Genomic DNA, 16,364 nt, shown 5'->3' with positions numbered 1-16,364 from the left:
TCTGCAATGTCATTATGCTGCCTGCAGCCCTTTTCTTGCCCCAGCTTTGGTACTTCTAGTTATCACCAAATTGGTAATTTTTTTTTTCAGTTTGGAAACCCAGGAAAAGAAACCCTAAAGCCTGCTAAATTGTGAATACAACATTCACAAGCTCTTTATTTTCGAGTGACTGCCTACTGAATTGGGTATTTTTGAACAATACATTTAAGAATCTTTGTGGGGCATCTGTTGTATTTGATAGAGACACTTCTATCAAATTGAAAGTTAAAGGATGTTGCCACTGATGTTTGTAGAGCTCATCTAAAAAGCAAACACTGAAAAAAGGCAAGTATAAATATTTCATGTAGTAGCTCAGATGCCATTGGGAAAAGCAGAAGTTTTCCATTGTTATAACAAAACACATTTCAGATCTTTCACTGTTGTTGTCTCTTTCTCTTTTTACCAGCAGAATGGAGAGGTATAAACTCTTGGTTTTTGTAGGGGCTTCTATAGTCAAAGTCTATTTGCAGCTGTGGAAATGATTTTCAGTGAACCCTCCCTTAGTTTCCCCACCCTCCTCTGAAGCCTTAAAAACAATTCTTGAACAAAAACCTTAAAATAAAAAAGTACTGGCAGATGATCTCACTATGTGCCCTGGGGTTTCCATGGCATTTAGTGAACCACCAGTGATTAGTACATTTGTTAAAGAGGAGCAAATGAAGGAGTAGCTGGGAAATAATCCCTTTCCTCTGGCTCTGAGGTCCCAGCAGAGCCTGCCCTTTGTGGTGGAAGGGGTGTAAATATTCACCTGGGGACCTGGCTGTACCCACACAACCTCACTCAGGAAAGGGCTGTTTGCCAGCAGTGGCCCTGTCCATGGGGGTACATTTCTTACAGTTATTTCTTTTTGAGACTGTTTTAACCTAGGCCCTTTTATGCATCTTGAATATCACCTCTTACTGGATTACTTACAGCCAATACTGTGCCCTGCTGTGTGGGCAGGAGGTGGCAGATGTTGCTGTGAAGCACAAGTAAGAAGCTCAGGTGAGTGGGAAAAACACAAGGAACTCACTCAAACTAGGAACAAGCAAGCACCAGCTCCTGTCTTGCTCATAAAACAAACCGCCTACCTCCAGACCATGAGTGACCACCCTGTTTTGCTCTTTCACTGCAGGGGCAACAGGAGTCCAGGCATTAAATGAGGGTATTTCACAGACACAGGGGTTTGCTGTCTGCTCGTGGCTGGCACACACCACCGTGGAAAAACAGGGTCAGTGCTGCTGCTGTGCCCGTGACTCGGTGTGCATCTTCAGGGTGTGTGGGCTGGGACAGAGAACGGACTCAGCAGATGACAATGAGGCTCACTGTTTGCAACACAGTGCAGGGTTTATTTCTTAATGAAGTGAGTCACTTGATCAGTATCAAGTATCTGTTAAGTCAAGTGATGGGGTGGATCCAAATGTTAGAAGACCTTGTATTCAATATATCATTCACCACGGTGGACTGGCTTGTGCTGTGTAAACAATGTCCATGAGAGATAGAAATATTTGATTAATTCCATCTCAGGCTGTGGGGTCTCCTGCTTCCTTTTTCCCCCCCGATTTTCCTGCAACACAAAATCCACCTCAGAGCCCTACATCCCATTACATGTAAGCCTTCCCTTAGAAAGGCCAGAAGTACTGGGTAAATGAAATCAGATAATCTGCATTATCTGACTTCTGCACTTCAGTTTACTCAGCTGAACTGGCTCACTGGTGCCCCAGAAAGGAAACCTGTGGGAAACAACAGCCAAGAGGGAGTAAGAAAAAGACTGCTCTTTCCACAACACATTTGTGGTGTAATGTTGGCTTCATCCTGTGCCATTCTCAGCATCCTCAAACTGAAATTAAATCTTTAGCTATTAAGGGTCTTGGCACGTGCACCTTCACATCTCAGTGCTTCGTAGATTGAGGTCCTTTCATTCTGCTTGCTGTCACTGAAACCAGGTGGAGTTTTGCCTTCAACTTTAATGGGATGTTTAAGCCATTTAATGCTTCATTCCTGACTTTCTCCCTGTGAACAGAACAGGTAACAACAGGCACCAACCTCCTCAGTCAGGGGAGAGAAATATTTCATGCTGCCTTTAAGCAGGCCAGTGCCAGAAAGAGTAAAATATTACCGATGGGTTAGCACCAACACTGACAGGCTTCTCAGCACACATCCAGAAATTGAATCTAAACTGTATTTTATGCTGTTGGCAGAGAAAACAATCTTGATCAATATGAACAGGATTTCTTCAGGTTCTGATGAAGTACTCAGTAGCAAGGTAGCATTTGTGTTGCAAAGTGGACAGAAGGAAGAAGCCCTGGTACCTGAGTGACAGACTGAAAAAAAGCCTTTCCCCAACACAGCACTTAATGTCTTTGCATTCAGCTGCCAACCACTTGGGTGAACGAACAAACCCAATGTGTAATAATTAATTCCTCCTAATTTGATAATGATGCTAATGGTAAACAAAGTTTCTGTTCAGTCTTGCACAGCACATGGTGCTATGTTGGTTCTGGCTGCATTTGCTGATAGTTTGGAATCAACGAAATGAGAGCAAATAACTCGCATACTTTTAAGAGAAGACATTGTATATATTGTGAAGTTTCGACAGCAGAAGCACTTTCAGTTTCTGATGCAAACTCCATGCATGCAAGATGAGAAGAAAGTCTGCAGAGCCTGAAACATCCAGGGGCTTGAGAGCACAGAAAAGCACTTCCTCTGGAAGCACAGCAAACTGAACATGCTCAGCACTGAGTCCTGCTGTTCCATAATCTGTTATCACACACAAGTGCTTTTGTTTGCAGTCTTTCTTTGCTTATGAAGAAAAATATTTTAGTTTTTCTTTTCCTAAAAAAGGGGTTTGGGGAAGTATTTGGGGAGTAGGCAGAGAAATGAATTTTAATGATTTCACCAAAATATTCATTAAAGTACTTGGAAAGCTAAACCAAGATGGACTGATAGATTAGCATTTTCTTCATCCTACTGCAAATAAAAAGTTATCTAAAATTATGTTTTTAATTAAAAGAATCCCAAGAAGTACCTAGACTGACCAGTGAAAAAATACAATAGCAAAAAAGAAGGGAGAGGGGGTGTACCCTTGCTATTTTCTACCTCATGCTTGGTCAACTAATTATATATTAGCTTTGTTTAAACACTTTCTTTTTAAAAAATGGGGAAAAAAACGTCCTTAAAAGTTTCTTATTTTAAATGAGTATTCCTATGGATAAATGGGTAAGAGAGAAGTTACTGGGGAGTTTTTTTAATTCCCTGCTGCCAAATTCTTGCTCAAGGAACAAAAATCGGTGTGTGTGGTGCTCCTTATGGTATCCCTTAGGTGATTCTTTCCACTCACAGGGTCCTGAACTCCCCCATGAGCCCCACTGGCAGTTGCAGGATCCTGCATGGCCGAGGCTCCTGCCTGGGCAGACCCCAGCATAGGTTTCTGAGTAATGTTAAGTGACTCAGGCAACAAATGCACGTGATAACTCGCAGGTCTGTGAAGGCTTCCCATGTCACACTAAATAGACATGATTCATCACCACGTTCTGCTGACTGCATCCAATGCTAGACCATATCTAATCCAATAGAGTGGTTCAGTTAAGCAGCGCTGATCCTACAGGTTTCCAAACTCAAAATCCTCTTCCTCCTGGTTTCAGGAAACTATTTATTTTCCAAATATTCAACAAATACATGACAGAGGAAAAAGCGTGATAAGGAAATATAAGAGCAGAACTGCAATTAACATTGTGCTCATCTGTTAGTCCTTAATGAAGATCTTTGGATCTGTGAAGAGAAGTATGTTATCCTTAAAGCAGTATCCATGAAAGATAAGCATGTTGAATGTGTCAGCACCCCACAGAGGTCCTGCAGCGCCATGTTAAAACCGCATGGGCTCAGCCCTTGGGGCTGCTTCTGTCTCTTCACAAAAACTTAACTGGAGTCATCATAGCAACGTGCAGCAGGAGCAGGCTCAGCTTCTAATGCAACAGAATAAAGCTCGATTACAAAGCCTGATTTAGCTGGATTCAAAGAAAGTTTTCCCAAGCATTTATTTACAGCAATAGAAGGGCTCAGTGTGTCTTGTGATATACTACTGCCTGAAGCCCATTTCCACCTGCAATTGTTAGCACAGCTGGTTATTGTCCCTGAGTTAAAGGAATTGCCCATTATTCTGGGCTCCACTTCATGACTCAGCTCCTGAGAGCTATTTTGAGTGGCAGAGGGGAGAAGCTGCCAGCCTGGCATTCCCTTCTGTTTTCTTTGTGGAAATACGATGTGGCTTTGCACGACAGACATTCATACTCTGCGAACTGTCTGAAGGGATTACACACACTGAAGCCATAATCGTATGCTCTGATATTGCTGATGTATAATAAATGGTCCATTATTCATCCATATGAGGAAAGACACAGAAATGGAAATTAAAATGTGAAACTAATGAACACAAGAACAGAGCAAATGATTCATGCTGCATGGAAAATGGGCCTCACTGGGTGTAGGTCTGTAGTTCTGTAGAATCAAGTACAACTACAGGGAATGTTTGTCTTTGAGTCCTGAAAAATCCACAGGTAAAAATGGCACATGCACCCTGGGTAAGACTTCATTCATCAGATCTGCTTCCCCTGCTTTTCAGTCCTCACTGATGGCAGAGAGAGGTGCAATTGTGTCCTACTCTTGTGAGCATGGGGATAAGATGGCAGAGCAGCTAGCATGTAAAACCAACAGTTAACCAGATTTGATCTGTCTTGTGTCCCCTCCTCTCATCTTCACTTATGCTGGGTTCAGAGGGTTTCTCATTCATTCTTTTGTCTAAGCCCTTCTCATTAGAGGGGTTCAGTAAGAAACACAAATATTACCACCCTGCCTCCTGCTGAGCTGAAGGGAGTGAGCTCCTTACATCAGGTGCTACGTGTTTCCAGCATGACCCTCTCGAAGACAGCTTTCTGCTTGCCTTGCTTTCCGCATTTTCAGGGCCAAGACTAATTCTAAATACATCCATAATGCCATGGATGTATTCTTTCCCTGCTTTAGACTATTTCTATGGTCCATTTTGCCAAGGAATCACAGCAAAAAGGCTGCAGATTGTCTTTCCTGAGTATCCTCTCCTTGCTGAATAGGTTCTCTCATCTCTCTACTGAACAACAAAACTTCAGCAGGAAAAGCAATTGAAACTCAGTTTATATTCACATATAAAATTCTCACTCAGCAATAAATGGACTTAACGGCCTCAAGCTGTGCCAGGGGAGGTTTAGACTGGATATAAAGAAAAATTTCCTGTGACCATCTCCATTTCCAAACTGATCATGCACCACAGAAAACCTTGGTGGCAATGGGAATTCCCCACGGTAAAACCTGAAACTTTAGAACTATCAAAGGAATGGAGTGAAACATCACACATTCCCAGTTCGGCAGTATTATCGTGTTGTGTATAGTCTCTGTGAAAATCTAACCATATCTCACAAACTCTGAGACAACCAAGAAGATGTATGTGCCCACCCCATAATAAAGTTGCTTGAAACCCATCAGGCAGTTTCCAATGTGAGTCATGCTATCCAGGAAGGGATGAGACAGGGCAGTCAATCACCTTTAAAGAGCAATGTGAGCTTGGTGCATAACCAACAAATACAGGAAATCATGGATATCACAGACAAGTTTGAACAATGTTTTATTTACAGTCTCACAAATGCCTAAATCTCAACCAAGCTTCAGATCTAACTCTCTGCACTGATGTGGAGGAAGGAGGGGGAGTGCAGATCCAACAATGGCTTTGGAAATTTATTTGCACTCTGTAGCACCCACCTAACCTTCCAGTAAACTTGGCAAGTGAAGAACCAGGGGTTGCGAGACACAGGAGCAAGGGCATGGATGAATTGGTGCAGGGTAACTGCATAGAAGAGAAGCCTCAGTGAGACCTTAAAAAACAGCTTGGAAAAGTGGTTAGTTTCAGGTACAGCATTAATCTTTCAAATTTTTTAGTTTCTAATTTTTTAATCTGAGGAAGCTTTTAAGGAGGGAACAAGTTCTAACAGAGCAGCACTGCAGAACAGCCCTTGGGGTGCCTATGAACTAGAACAGGTTTGGGAATCTGCAGCTCAAGACCCACAGTCATTATCCGTGATCTGCAAAAATGAAAATGTCATCCTGCTAGATGTTACCTAGAGCCTTGCCAGCAAGACTGCCCATGGATTTTAAGAAACGGTCACTTTGTGAAGAGCAGACAGACCAGGTAAGAGACAGAGAAGTAGAACAGTGCCAGAGCCAGGATGGAGAGACCATTGGGTATGCACTCCTGATAAAGCCAAGAGGAGACAGACAGGAGTCCGAAGCAGCCCTTCCTTTCCAACAACTACAAGAATTCCTTAGTTACCTAGCTCAGTTCAGTGGCTCTGTTTGCTCCCCCTTAAAACTTCTCTGTTTCTGGACAGAACATGTCCCTACTGGGAACACTCATCTCAGGGCAGGAGGGCTTGGCAGCACGTAAGCTCCTGCTTGGGACAAATCTTGCAGACTGTAGAGACTAGACAGCAGACAAAAGCAGGCATTACTGTGATACCTGCTAGAGGGATTAGGCTCAGGTACAGACTGGACTAGTAAAGGTTTGGCCAAGGAGAACACATCTTCACCTGAAGGAACAAGGTGGAAACCTCCTGAACTCTTGGAGATAGATGTCAGCAGTGTAGAAGAAGCTGGATAAATTGTGTGGAGCAGGGAGGAAGGGGGTCCTGGAGATATGGGTCAGGTAGGAAACAGTCCTCTCAGATGTGTAGCTAGGATTTGCCCCTCATGCACTTTCTGCTTATCACAACTGCATTTCACAAATCCTCTAGCACACGAGCTCATAGGGAAGAGCCTAGAGGAAGAGACTTTGAGCATGCATTAAGTGGATGTAGAAACTCAATGGCAAGGTTTCACTATCCACAGTGTCTCTGTCCCCACTGATGGCCAAAAAACACAATTCCCATTTTTACACCCCAAATGCTCTTGCCCAAATCAAGAAAGATCAATATACAGAGGACACACATCAGGAGATTTCAAAGCTATTGTTATTTCCCTGAAAAGTCTCAGAATCTCTGGCTGCTCAGCAAGTATTTCTCAATCATGAAAGATTTAAGCTTTTAAGGGCCACTTTGCCAGCAGAAAGGAAGGTGGTGCGTGTCAAAAATATTGTTTTTAATTTTGACTGCACCTGTTGACCCTGACCTAGTGGCAGAATGAACATGTTAAACATTTCATAAAGCATAAGTACTGTGCTGTTTCACACACCACACACTCAAGACTTCACACCACAGGATACACTGAAAGTCCACAGTTTTTATACCTACTGGCACCTAATAAGGCAACTAAAACCTGATTTCAATGCTACTGCTCCCTCCTGACAGTCCACAGCACCATTCTCATATCTGAAAACAGGGATATCCCCAAATTCAGGCACATCCATTAATCTGTACATAGAATCAGTGATCACAAGCAATGAAAGATAAGAGCAGCTGGTATAAATAAGGTTGCAGTTACAGGCTTTTGTACCAGTCCACACCATCCCCCCTAACCCCTAGGCTGAGAAACCTGTGCATGCTCTATGTCTGGTGGAGTGTCAGACAGTGTTTACTTAAGACCCAATGTGGGTAGATGCTTTGTTTTGGACTTCTCCATAATCCTTTCAAGCATCCATACAAGATAGAGTAGCAAGAATTACCAGAAAATTGACATCCTCAAGCAGAGGCAGACTTTTATTCTGAAAAAAACTACTTAAATCCAATCTGCTGCTGTGTACTGTATATGCCAGAGGAACAAAGTATGTTGTAAAGTAAGATCTCAGCAAGCCAAGATCCAGCTTACATATTTGGCCTGTTTAATCCAAGGATGAAAATAATTACACAAAGTCAGTCTAAGCAATCCCAGAAGGATTTAAACATATGAAATATAGTCACTGCAAGAAGTGGAAGGAAGGGGAAGCTACACCAGCTTCAGTTCCCCTTAACTTAGACTTGTGTGTGAGTTTGGCCCAGAAAACTCTCTGGCATTGGGGATAGTGATCATTCATCCATTCTATTTGCACAAGAATGTGAGAAGGGCTTAGAAAAAGCTCCTCTTCTCCCATCTGGGGGTTTGGGTGGATACCAGTTAAGTTCAATGATTCATAACCATTTCAAGAAGCTCTGTACCATTCTCTGTTTTGCAGGCATTTATTTATAAAGAAAGCATGCTGCACATAGGTTGCTCTATCAGAATGGGGCAGTATCCTACTTTCCTCTGTTATGACTGCAATACCAGAAGGGAAATAAAACCAGTTTATCACCTTAGCACACATCCAGCAAGATTTTCAAACCCAGCAGCTGGAGAAAAGAGAGAGAAGAAACCTAACACACAGGTAGAAACTCTCAATGCGTTATGTACTCAGAGAAGCAAGAAGCTGCATCTTCTTGAGGGCACCAGGCACCTCTTCTCCCGCACACCTGCAGCAGCGACTGCAAGGCAGCACAAGGTAAAGCAATAGAGATGTGCTGCAAGAAGCAAGCTCCTACCTGGAAGCTGTGGGCCGATCTCAGTCTTCTGGCTGACAGCTGTCCCCACTGTGATGAACGAGCTGCTTTGGGTCATTCATGGGCCCAGGTCCAGGGCGGGGCAGATGGGGCGGCTTCAGCTGCAAACCCCGCCCCACATCATGTGAACCCTTCACAGCCAGGTCTTTCCACAGGCAACTCCCTTCACCCATGCCTCTGCTCATGAGCCTTCTCTGCCCATTGAGCAGCAGATTGCAGCAGTCTGCCTTGTCTGAGTGCTCGCCAAGGCTGTGTTTGTTTTCTCTTTGGTTTCAAATGTTCTTTATATCTGTCTGGCTCAGTTAACTAGCTACAAAACTCAACTTCTCCACTTTTCAAGTGTTGCCCAAGTAATAGCTATCAAATGTAGAGAGACTTTAAAGCCTAGGCTGTAGTTGTACTGAAAAATGAAGATGCTGCTCTAAATCAGATTCATTCAGCTGATGCACATGACAACATCAGAAAAGATGTGGTAGCTTGGGGTTAATGACCATAGTAGAGTTCGTGCCTTGGCTTTGCAGTGCCCTGCAGCCAAAATGATCACATCTTTTCTCCTAGTCCTTGCACAGATGACTGAATTAAGGTAATAATGAGGTAATTAACAACACTTGCAGTTGCAGGAGCGGTGGCTGGGACCTAAAGAAAGGATAACACTGTAAGTTCAGTGGCTGCAAGGGAATATTCCTAAGTGGTTCTCAATAGCCAGAAAGAGCAGGAAGACTGAAAAAGAGGTAGCTGGGGAACGGGAGGAACTGCTCTGAGAGCTCAGGAGGAGTGGTAAGGAAAAGGAAAGGCTATGCATAGCTAAGAAGATAAGGAAGAAAAGTGGACTCAGATATTTGGAGCAGTTCTAGCAAATGGACCCTCAAATTGTATTTTAAAGATCTGTCTGAGCTGGACTATTCCAACCTCATGATGTGGCTTATCTTTACCTATCACAAGGCAGTCTGTCCAGGGGTTAAACCTGCAGTTTACACCCATGTGGCAGACTGTTGTAATCCATCTCTATTACATAACCCAGCAAATATTTTGCGAAAGTTCAGTTAAATTGCAGGACTGATGGTGGTGAGGAGCATGTACTCTTTTATTAATTTTTCCCTGTTAGAAATCAGGGTAGTGACATGTAAATGGCAGCTTTTCCTCCGTGTGTTTGATTCAGTAGCTGCACAAAGGCAGTGTGTTTCCCCCTCATGCCAGCTTACTGAGGAAAAAGGTTAACATTTCTCCTTTCCCTACTGATGTCTGCTATGCCACAGGAGAGCGATCAGTGTAAGAGAGGTGTATGGCACAGGCTGAGCAAAGAACTGGAGAGAGGTCAGGGAGGAGGTAAATTATCCTCAGATGGATTTAGGTAGTGCCCAACTATTCTTGTGCTGTTTCAGTAAAGTCACTCTGGATTAAGAGAGGACACAAAGAGGGGAGTACAAGAGAAGTCTTGTTGCTTAGCTTCTCCCTGAGATTCCACATTGCTTGACATAGTTTCATGTTTACGACAAAGCTTCCTAGCTTCCTTAGGCTTTTTTTAACTTTCTCCCTTTAGTGCTGCAGCTTCCTTTTTGGTGATGTGGGATCTGCATGGCTCTCCATGTCTCGTATTTTCTCCTGTTCCTCCTCACCTGTATAGGCATTGGAGCCCAATCCTACTTCTCTCTTCTTATCATGGCCCTTTTCTGTAATAAAGGCAACAGCTATTGAAGGCTCAGAAATTCTGACTGCTGGGTCAGATCACCCATTGCTCTATACTTCACAACAGCTTAAGATCCAGCACCTTCACACTGCTGCTGAGACTAGCCTTTTTCATCTTCTTCCATACCTTCTGGTTTGATCCTTTTTGTTTTCCTAATTATTGCTTTAAGCCCCATTTACTAAAGCTTTTTGTCATCCAGCTACCTCTTCCAGTTACACTAGTATGAATCCAGAGTATATCTACTGGTGTAATTGTAAGATGTGAGATGAGTGTACGTTCCATCAACTAGAGCCAAAACCAATGTCGCAATCATCAGCATCTTTCTTGCTGCTGTTCCCAATATCAAAGAGAGTGTAGTCTGGGAATGGTGATCCTAATCATCAGACTTGGAGTTAAGTTGCTTACTTTGCCTACTTGAACCTTCTCCAGATGCTTTTCAGCCATTAATTAAATATAGGAGCCCAATAAAGACAAGGGTAATCATTTTCAGGGTGAGGCACTAAGAAGGCACCAGTGTTCTCAAAGGCACATATCAAGGGTCCAGCCTGGCTTTGTGGTGAAATCCCTCATTGATTTTATTAGATCACAGTCAGTGAGAGGAGTCAACAGAATAGTCCTCATCTCTTGTGCCACAGAAGTGGTGAGTTTTTTCCATGCACAGCTGCATCTTATTTTGGGTTGGTAGAAGAATCCTTTCTTTTTGATTCATTAAATAGCAGCAGAGAAAAATTGGATATGAATTTCTGGGTCAAACCACCCCATAAAGTATTGGATTCACTGGGGGCTATAGCATTTCCTCTTCCAGACCATGGTAGCAGGCTTTCTGGTCCCTCAGGAGTTTGGGGTGGATTTACCCCTTTCATGCTACTGCTGAGTCTCAAAGGGATTTTATTGATGTTGATCATCAGTCCAAGTTGAGCACTGCTTTGGTGCTACCAGACCTCAACAACAAAAGCATGTGGAACCTGATCTGTCCTGTATTCACCTACATTCACAGCACCTCTCCTGAACGATGTGTGATGCCACAAATACTTAAATCGTCCTGCTTCATGCTGTGTGTCATGAACTTTAAAAATAGAAAAGATAGCAAGTCTGGAAAACTTCCCAGACTATGTAGCGCATCTGCCTTCTGTGCCCTAAGAAAAGGGTGAAGGTGATAGGGCCATTTCCTCATCTTTTCTTGGTGCATAGGTGTGTGTCATACTAATCTCCATTCCAGCTGAGAGTTTCCTTAGAAAAAGTTTATTGAGGCAAGGTGGAAAGCCCTGTGGCTATGAAGGACAGATGAAGCGAGTTTGTTTCTTGTCTCTTAACGTATTTTGTGAATGCAGCAGGTAAGAGTGCATGCTATAATTTACAATTAATTTACCAGCTTAAATTTACTAGTATTTCTCCCATAGTGATTTTAACAACTGGACGGGTTTTTTTCAGCCTGTTCTGAAAGAGGAACTTGCACTGATAGAAATCTAATGGTGCAATTGTACTAAAGAAAACCCTGCAAGCCCAGTCAGGACTAATTACTGTAACCTCAGTGCGCATAGTGAGGCTCTGAGCACATGGGCTAGCAGGGTTAGTAGAACAAACTAATAGAGAAACAGGAATGAAAGGTTAGACTTGTGCAACCCTTATGGCCCCAGAGATACTGAAACACAAAATGAAGGTGTAATGCTAGTAAGATTTGGAATATAGATTCTACTATTTAGTAGTAGTATCTACTACTAGTAAGCATATATTGTTAAGCCTAGGAAAATCAGGGTCTTTAAGGCATTTTCAAAAACATTTGTGTCTCATGACTGAATACAACTATGTAATTGTCTGCGTTGACATAAAGGAAGGATGTATCTTTCAAAGATGGCTATTCCTTTGGTGTTTGATAGATTGGTGACCTTCATTCCCTAGGATGAATAGGCTCTAGCACAGGGTCAAGGAAGTTCCCTGTGCAGACCAGCTCTATGTGCATTTTCTTTGACAGCAACAATGGCCCAAGGAGCTCCTCATTATAGCAATGAGTTCCTCATTATAATATCTCTACCATTACAGAGGTGCACTCTAAGTCAGACCACATTGAAAATAAGCCTCCCGCAACCTCAGTGCCAACAAAAAAGCCACGGGCATATCCCTCTTCTAACTAATGCAGCCCTGATCGCCCCCCAGATTTGGATTACCTGTGGCAGCTGTGCTGGCAGACACTATGGGAAAGATGTGCTGGGGATGGGATTGTTATTGGGACAAGGGTTTGCGGTGCTCTGCTCACAGGAAATGCAAGGTTCATCTGCATGGGACACTGGCACTCGGTGACCATATGCACTGCAAGCTTAGATCCAGGCGTATTTGTAGCTGCTCCTCTGTATGGATAAGCCCAGCGTGGCTGTTTGACTGCTTGTCTTGGCAGCGAGTCACCACATTGAACCGAGGGTGTCATTTATCTCTGGCAGCAGCAGCCCTCACCAGAGCAAGTAGCAATAGCAGCAGCCCTGGAGGCCCTCACTGGCGGGGGCTTCTCCTGGCATTTTTTTTGCATTCCTCCATCTCTTGCACAGTAACAAGGGCCTCAAAAGAGGCTGTTGCCTTGGACAGAAACAGACCGCGTGCAAACCACTGGGCAAATGCATCCCAAGTCCAAATTGCTCAGGGAGGAGTGCTCTACTGAAAACTTGAGATCTCTTGATTTCTTCCTCCTCCTCGTTTTGAAATGCAGCAATAAAAAAAATCAACGTTTTTCAGCTGGTTTTGGTTTGCTCATAGGGTATGCCATTCCCTGCATGAATCAGAATCTGTGGTAAATACAATATGCTGGGCCTCTAATGGGTACATACGCTCCTCATTTCTTGCAATTAGATGGAGAACAGCAATACACTTTATTGCCCAGAGGATGGACAAAGAAAGCCTTGTTGCCTGTGGGACTCTTGTCACGCTGTTGTTTCTTTTCCACTTGGTGCTCATATGTCACCAAAGGGTCTGTGCATACCCATTGGATATAGAAGTGTAAAATTATTAAAAAACTGTGACACTAATAACCAGAAATAAAAACTTTGGAGGGGAGGAGATGACTCTGAAGGGAGGGAGAACAGAGAGAAGCCAGAATTCACAGTGCTGGCAGGGAGCTCTCTGCTAGAGCCAGATGAATCAGATCCCTTTCGGTTTGTGCAGGCACCACAGTTATTTTTGGTGTCACCATGGGCAGAATGAGTGTATACTTGGGAAACAGTATTGGACAGCGAGTCCAAAACAGAGACAGTTTGTGTCATTCTAACATTATGCTTGCTGAAAGAAGTAAGAGGAGGGAAAATGAAATGTGCTGGTATGTCAGGTCAGAGCCTTTCCTGAGAGTCAGGGAGGGTGTTCCTCACGCGAGCTGGGAGTCTGGCTCCTACAGGTTTTGTTTCTCTCTGTCTTGTAATGGGGCTGGAATAGACGCTGCTGCAGCTCATAGGCAAACATGTTGAGAAACTGTTTCTAAGAAAAAATGCAGCTCAGCTGGCATTTTGGTTTACATCCTCCAATTCGTGGGTCGTGTTTAGCAGCTTGTAACACAGAGTGGACACCCAGCCTTTGCTGTGCTTTTGGCATTGCAGATAAGAACAGAGGAGAAGGGGTGTTACTATGCTTTTAGAGCTTTTTGGATGTCACAGACTGCAATGGAGTTCTGCTCAGGGACTTTTACAGCTCTGGATATGCTATTCTCATACTGTGTGAGGATGAACCTGGCAGCTCAGAAGCAGAACTGCAGTTCAAGCACCCATTCAACAAAGTCTTCAAATGCATGTTTTGCTTTGACTCTGTGCTCCAGTCCTGTGGCAACTGGGATGTTATGCAGTCTTGCTTAAGTGTCATACTGAACAAGGTTTAAATTTTAAAGACTGCCATTAGTTTCTGGGGATTTAGATTGCACCCCAAACAAGGTAAAAAAATAGGTTTAGAAAACATTCATGCTAGAAAGACGAATGTTGGGATTTGGCCAATTGCCAGAGTTTGCTGATGCAGACTCTTCTACTTATTTGTTGTTCTGACTCAGAAATTATCTATTAAAAACACTGTCTCAGTGTTCATCAACAACTGCAAAATGCTCCTGGCATCCTCCAGATGTTAGATCTGAGTGCATGCGTGTGCTTGTCTGGCTAATAAAGAAAATTGGCAAATTTTTGTTTATCTGTTTCTCACCTGTGTCATCACGACAGTCAGCTAAAGCAAGGGCAGATGAATATAGTCAGCAGAGAGAGCAGCTTATGAAACAAGCCTATTTTTAACAAGCCTTCCTTCCATGCTGTAGAGGAAACAAGGGATTTAATATGAGCTTCTTGATGTGGGATTCACAATGTGATTTTCCCCACCCTGTTCAGATGAGTCTGTCTCATCACCATGCTGATATTCCTCTCTTTCTCCTGCACTTGGCAGGCTTTCTTAAACACATACCACATGCCCTGGGCGGGCAGCCAGCCTACCTGTTTGAGAAAAACAGACCTGCTTTTCCTTGCCACACCCTAACCTCTGAGGATGATAATCTGTTGTCAAGAAACATCAGCAATAACTGTTTGGAGAACAGATGCTGTCAGGTTTCACATGCAACTGGCTGTCCCTGCCAGGTCCTTGCCCAGAAAGGACCTTGTTGTCAGCGCCATGGTCCCACTCCTGCTCTCTACCTCCCCAGCCAGGCACCAGGGTCTGGTTGGTGCTGTGGCACGAGCCAGAGCAGATGTTCCCCTTGCGCATGACTTGCTGCAGCATCCTTCACACCACCAGGAAACTGGTATTGGACAGATAACAATCCATGTTGTTATCTCTCACGTTCTCCCATGTGACATGGGACAATTTTGTTTCCTTAGCAAGAACAGCCCCAACCCAAACCTTTTTGCTGATCACTGAGGAAAGCCTGGAGGGCACTTATGTGGCGTGCCCTGCTGGTATCATGTTTTTATTCATTTCTATTAGGTAGCACCTACAAGTCCCAAATACATCTCTAATGCGGTAAATGGCAAGAGCCACAAAACTAGTTTTTTTGTTAAATAATTAAATCTGTGCAGGCAGATAAATGTTAAGAAAATTATACGATTGAAAAAATCACATTTATAAAAGAAATTTTTTCCTCCAAAGCTTACATCAAGTATATTTTGAATAAATCATATTAAATTACTGTCTGGGTGTAGTCCTAAAATATTTGCTATAACCTTATACCAATTCAATTATTTAAGCACCAGGTAACAAGCAGAGGGCTGGACTGGAGCTTTTTGTTGGGTGGAGAGAAAACACATATTTGTTGAGTAGTCTCCTTGATTCCAACAGGGCAACTTAAGCAGTAAGATGCTGCTTTGCATGACTGGGAGTCTGACATGCAATTTCTGACTTTTCTTTGTTGTGGAAAACATAATCCTAAACTATTTACAAAAGAAAAACAGAAATAATCAGATTTATAAAAATAAAAAAAGCTAAACCCCAAACCCACCAACTCTCCACTTTAAGGCTATCAAAATGTTTACAGATTGTGTTTTGTAGATTATAACTCCTTCTACCATCATAAATAGTGAGGAAATTTATTACAGACTATAGATAAACATAGATTTTGTCTATTTTAGGGAGAAAAAGATACCCTAGAAACGTCAGATTCTTGGCATTCTTGCAGACTCAACTTTAAGACTGTGAGTTGCTTATTTTAAAATAGGTTAATCTGTGCACAAACTAAAAAGCAGATTTGTAATTTACTGATACACTTCTGCCAGCTAAGAACTGGTCTTTTTGCTCTTTTGACTCGTTCCTGCAATCATCCCTGTTCTGCTTCAGCAACACTTTATATTAAAATGTGTATATTTTCCCCTTTAAGAAAGAGGCTAAGATGTTAATTTCCTTCTGCTCTGCAGCAGGGAAACGCAGGGAAAAAAAGCCCTTCTTTCATACTGCTGTATTGTTCAGCCAACGAACCGAATACAGAGCATAGGACACGTTGAATTTGCAAATATACACAGCACAGCTTTTAGCTATCATAAATGTCAGATAGATTGTATCATGCACTGTATCCTGCTAGTTGTTTCCTAATTGCTATGAGAAATGGAGGGCAAGCATGTGAATTAATGCATGCAACCTGAAACAGTTAATTTAGACACAACTGAATTTAATCTGTTTACAAAGTCAAAGGCTTC

General features: G+C 42.9%; 1 protein-coding gene across 1 annotated transcript in view; it reads right to left on the bottom strand.

Annotated features, from left to right (window-relative positions):
* Positions 1–14,403, bottom strand: part of LOC130602854 (protein AHNAK2-like) — a 78,056-nt gene extending 63,653 nt beyond the window's left edge. Inside the window, 1 exon segment of the mRNA XM_057416096.1 lies at positions 14,395–14,403. Coding sequence (XP_057272079.1) covers positions 14,395–14,403 — 9 coding nt within the window.
* Between the last annotated feature and the right edge of the window lie 1,961 nt (positions 14,404–16,364).

The sequence above is a fragment of the Pezoporus wallicus genome, unplaced genomic scaffold, assembly GCF_028554395.1.
Source record: "Pezoporus wallicus isolate ANWC-B61680 ecotype Strahan unplaced genomic scaffold, APGP_CSIRO_Pwel_v1 scaffold_2146, whole genome shotgun sequence".
In the NCBI taxonomy this organism is placed as follows: Eukaryota; Metazoa; Chordata; class Aves; order Psittaciformes; family Psittacidae; genus Pezoporus; species Pezoporus wallicus.
The sequence above is the reverse complement of the archived record's forward strand: the minus strand, read 5'-3'. Positions and strand labels throughout refer to the sequence as shown.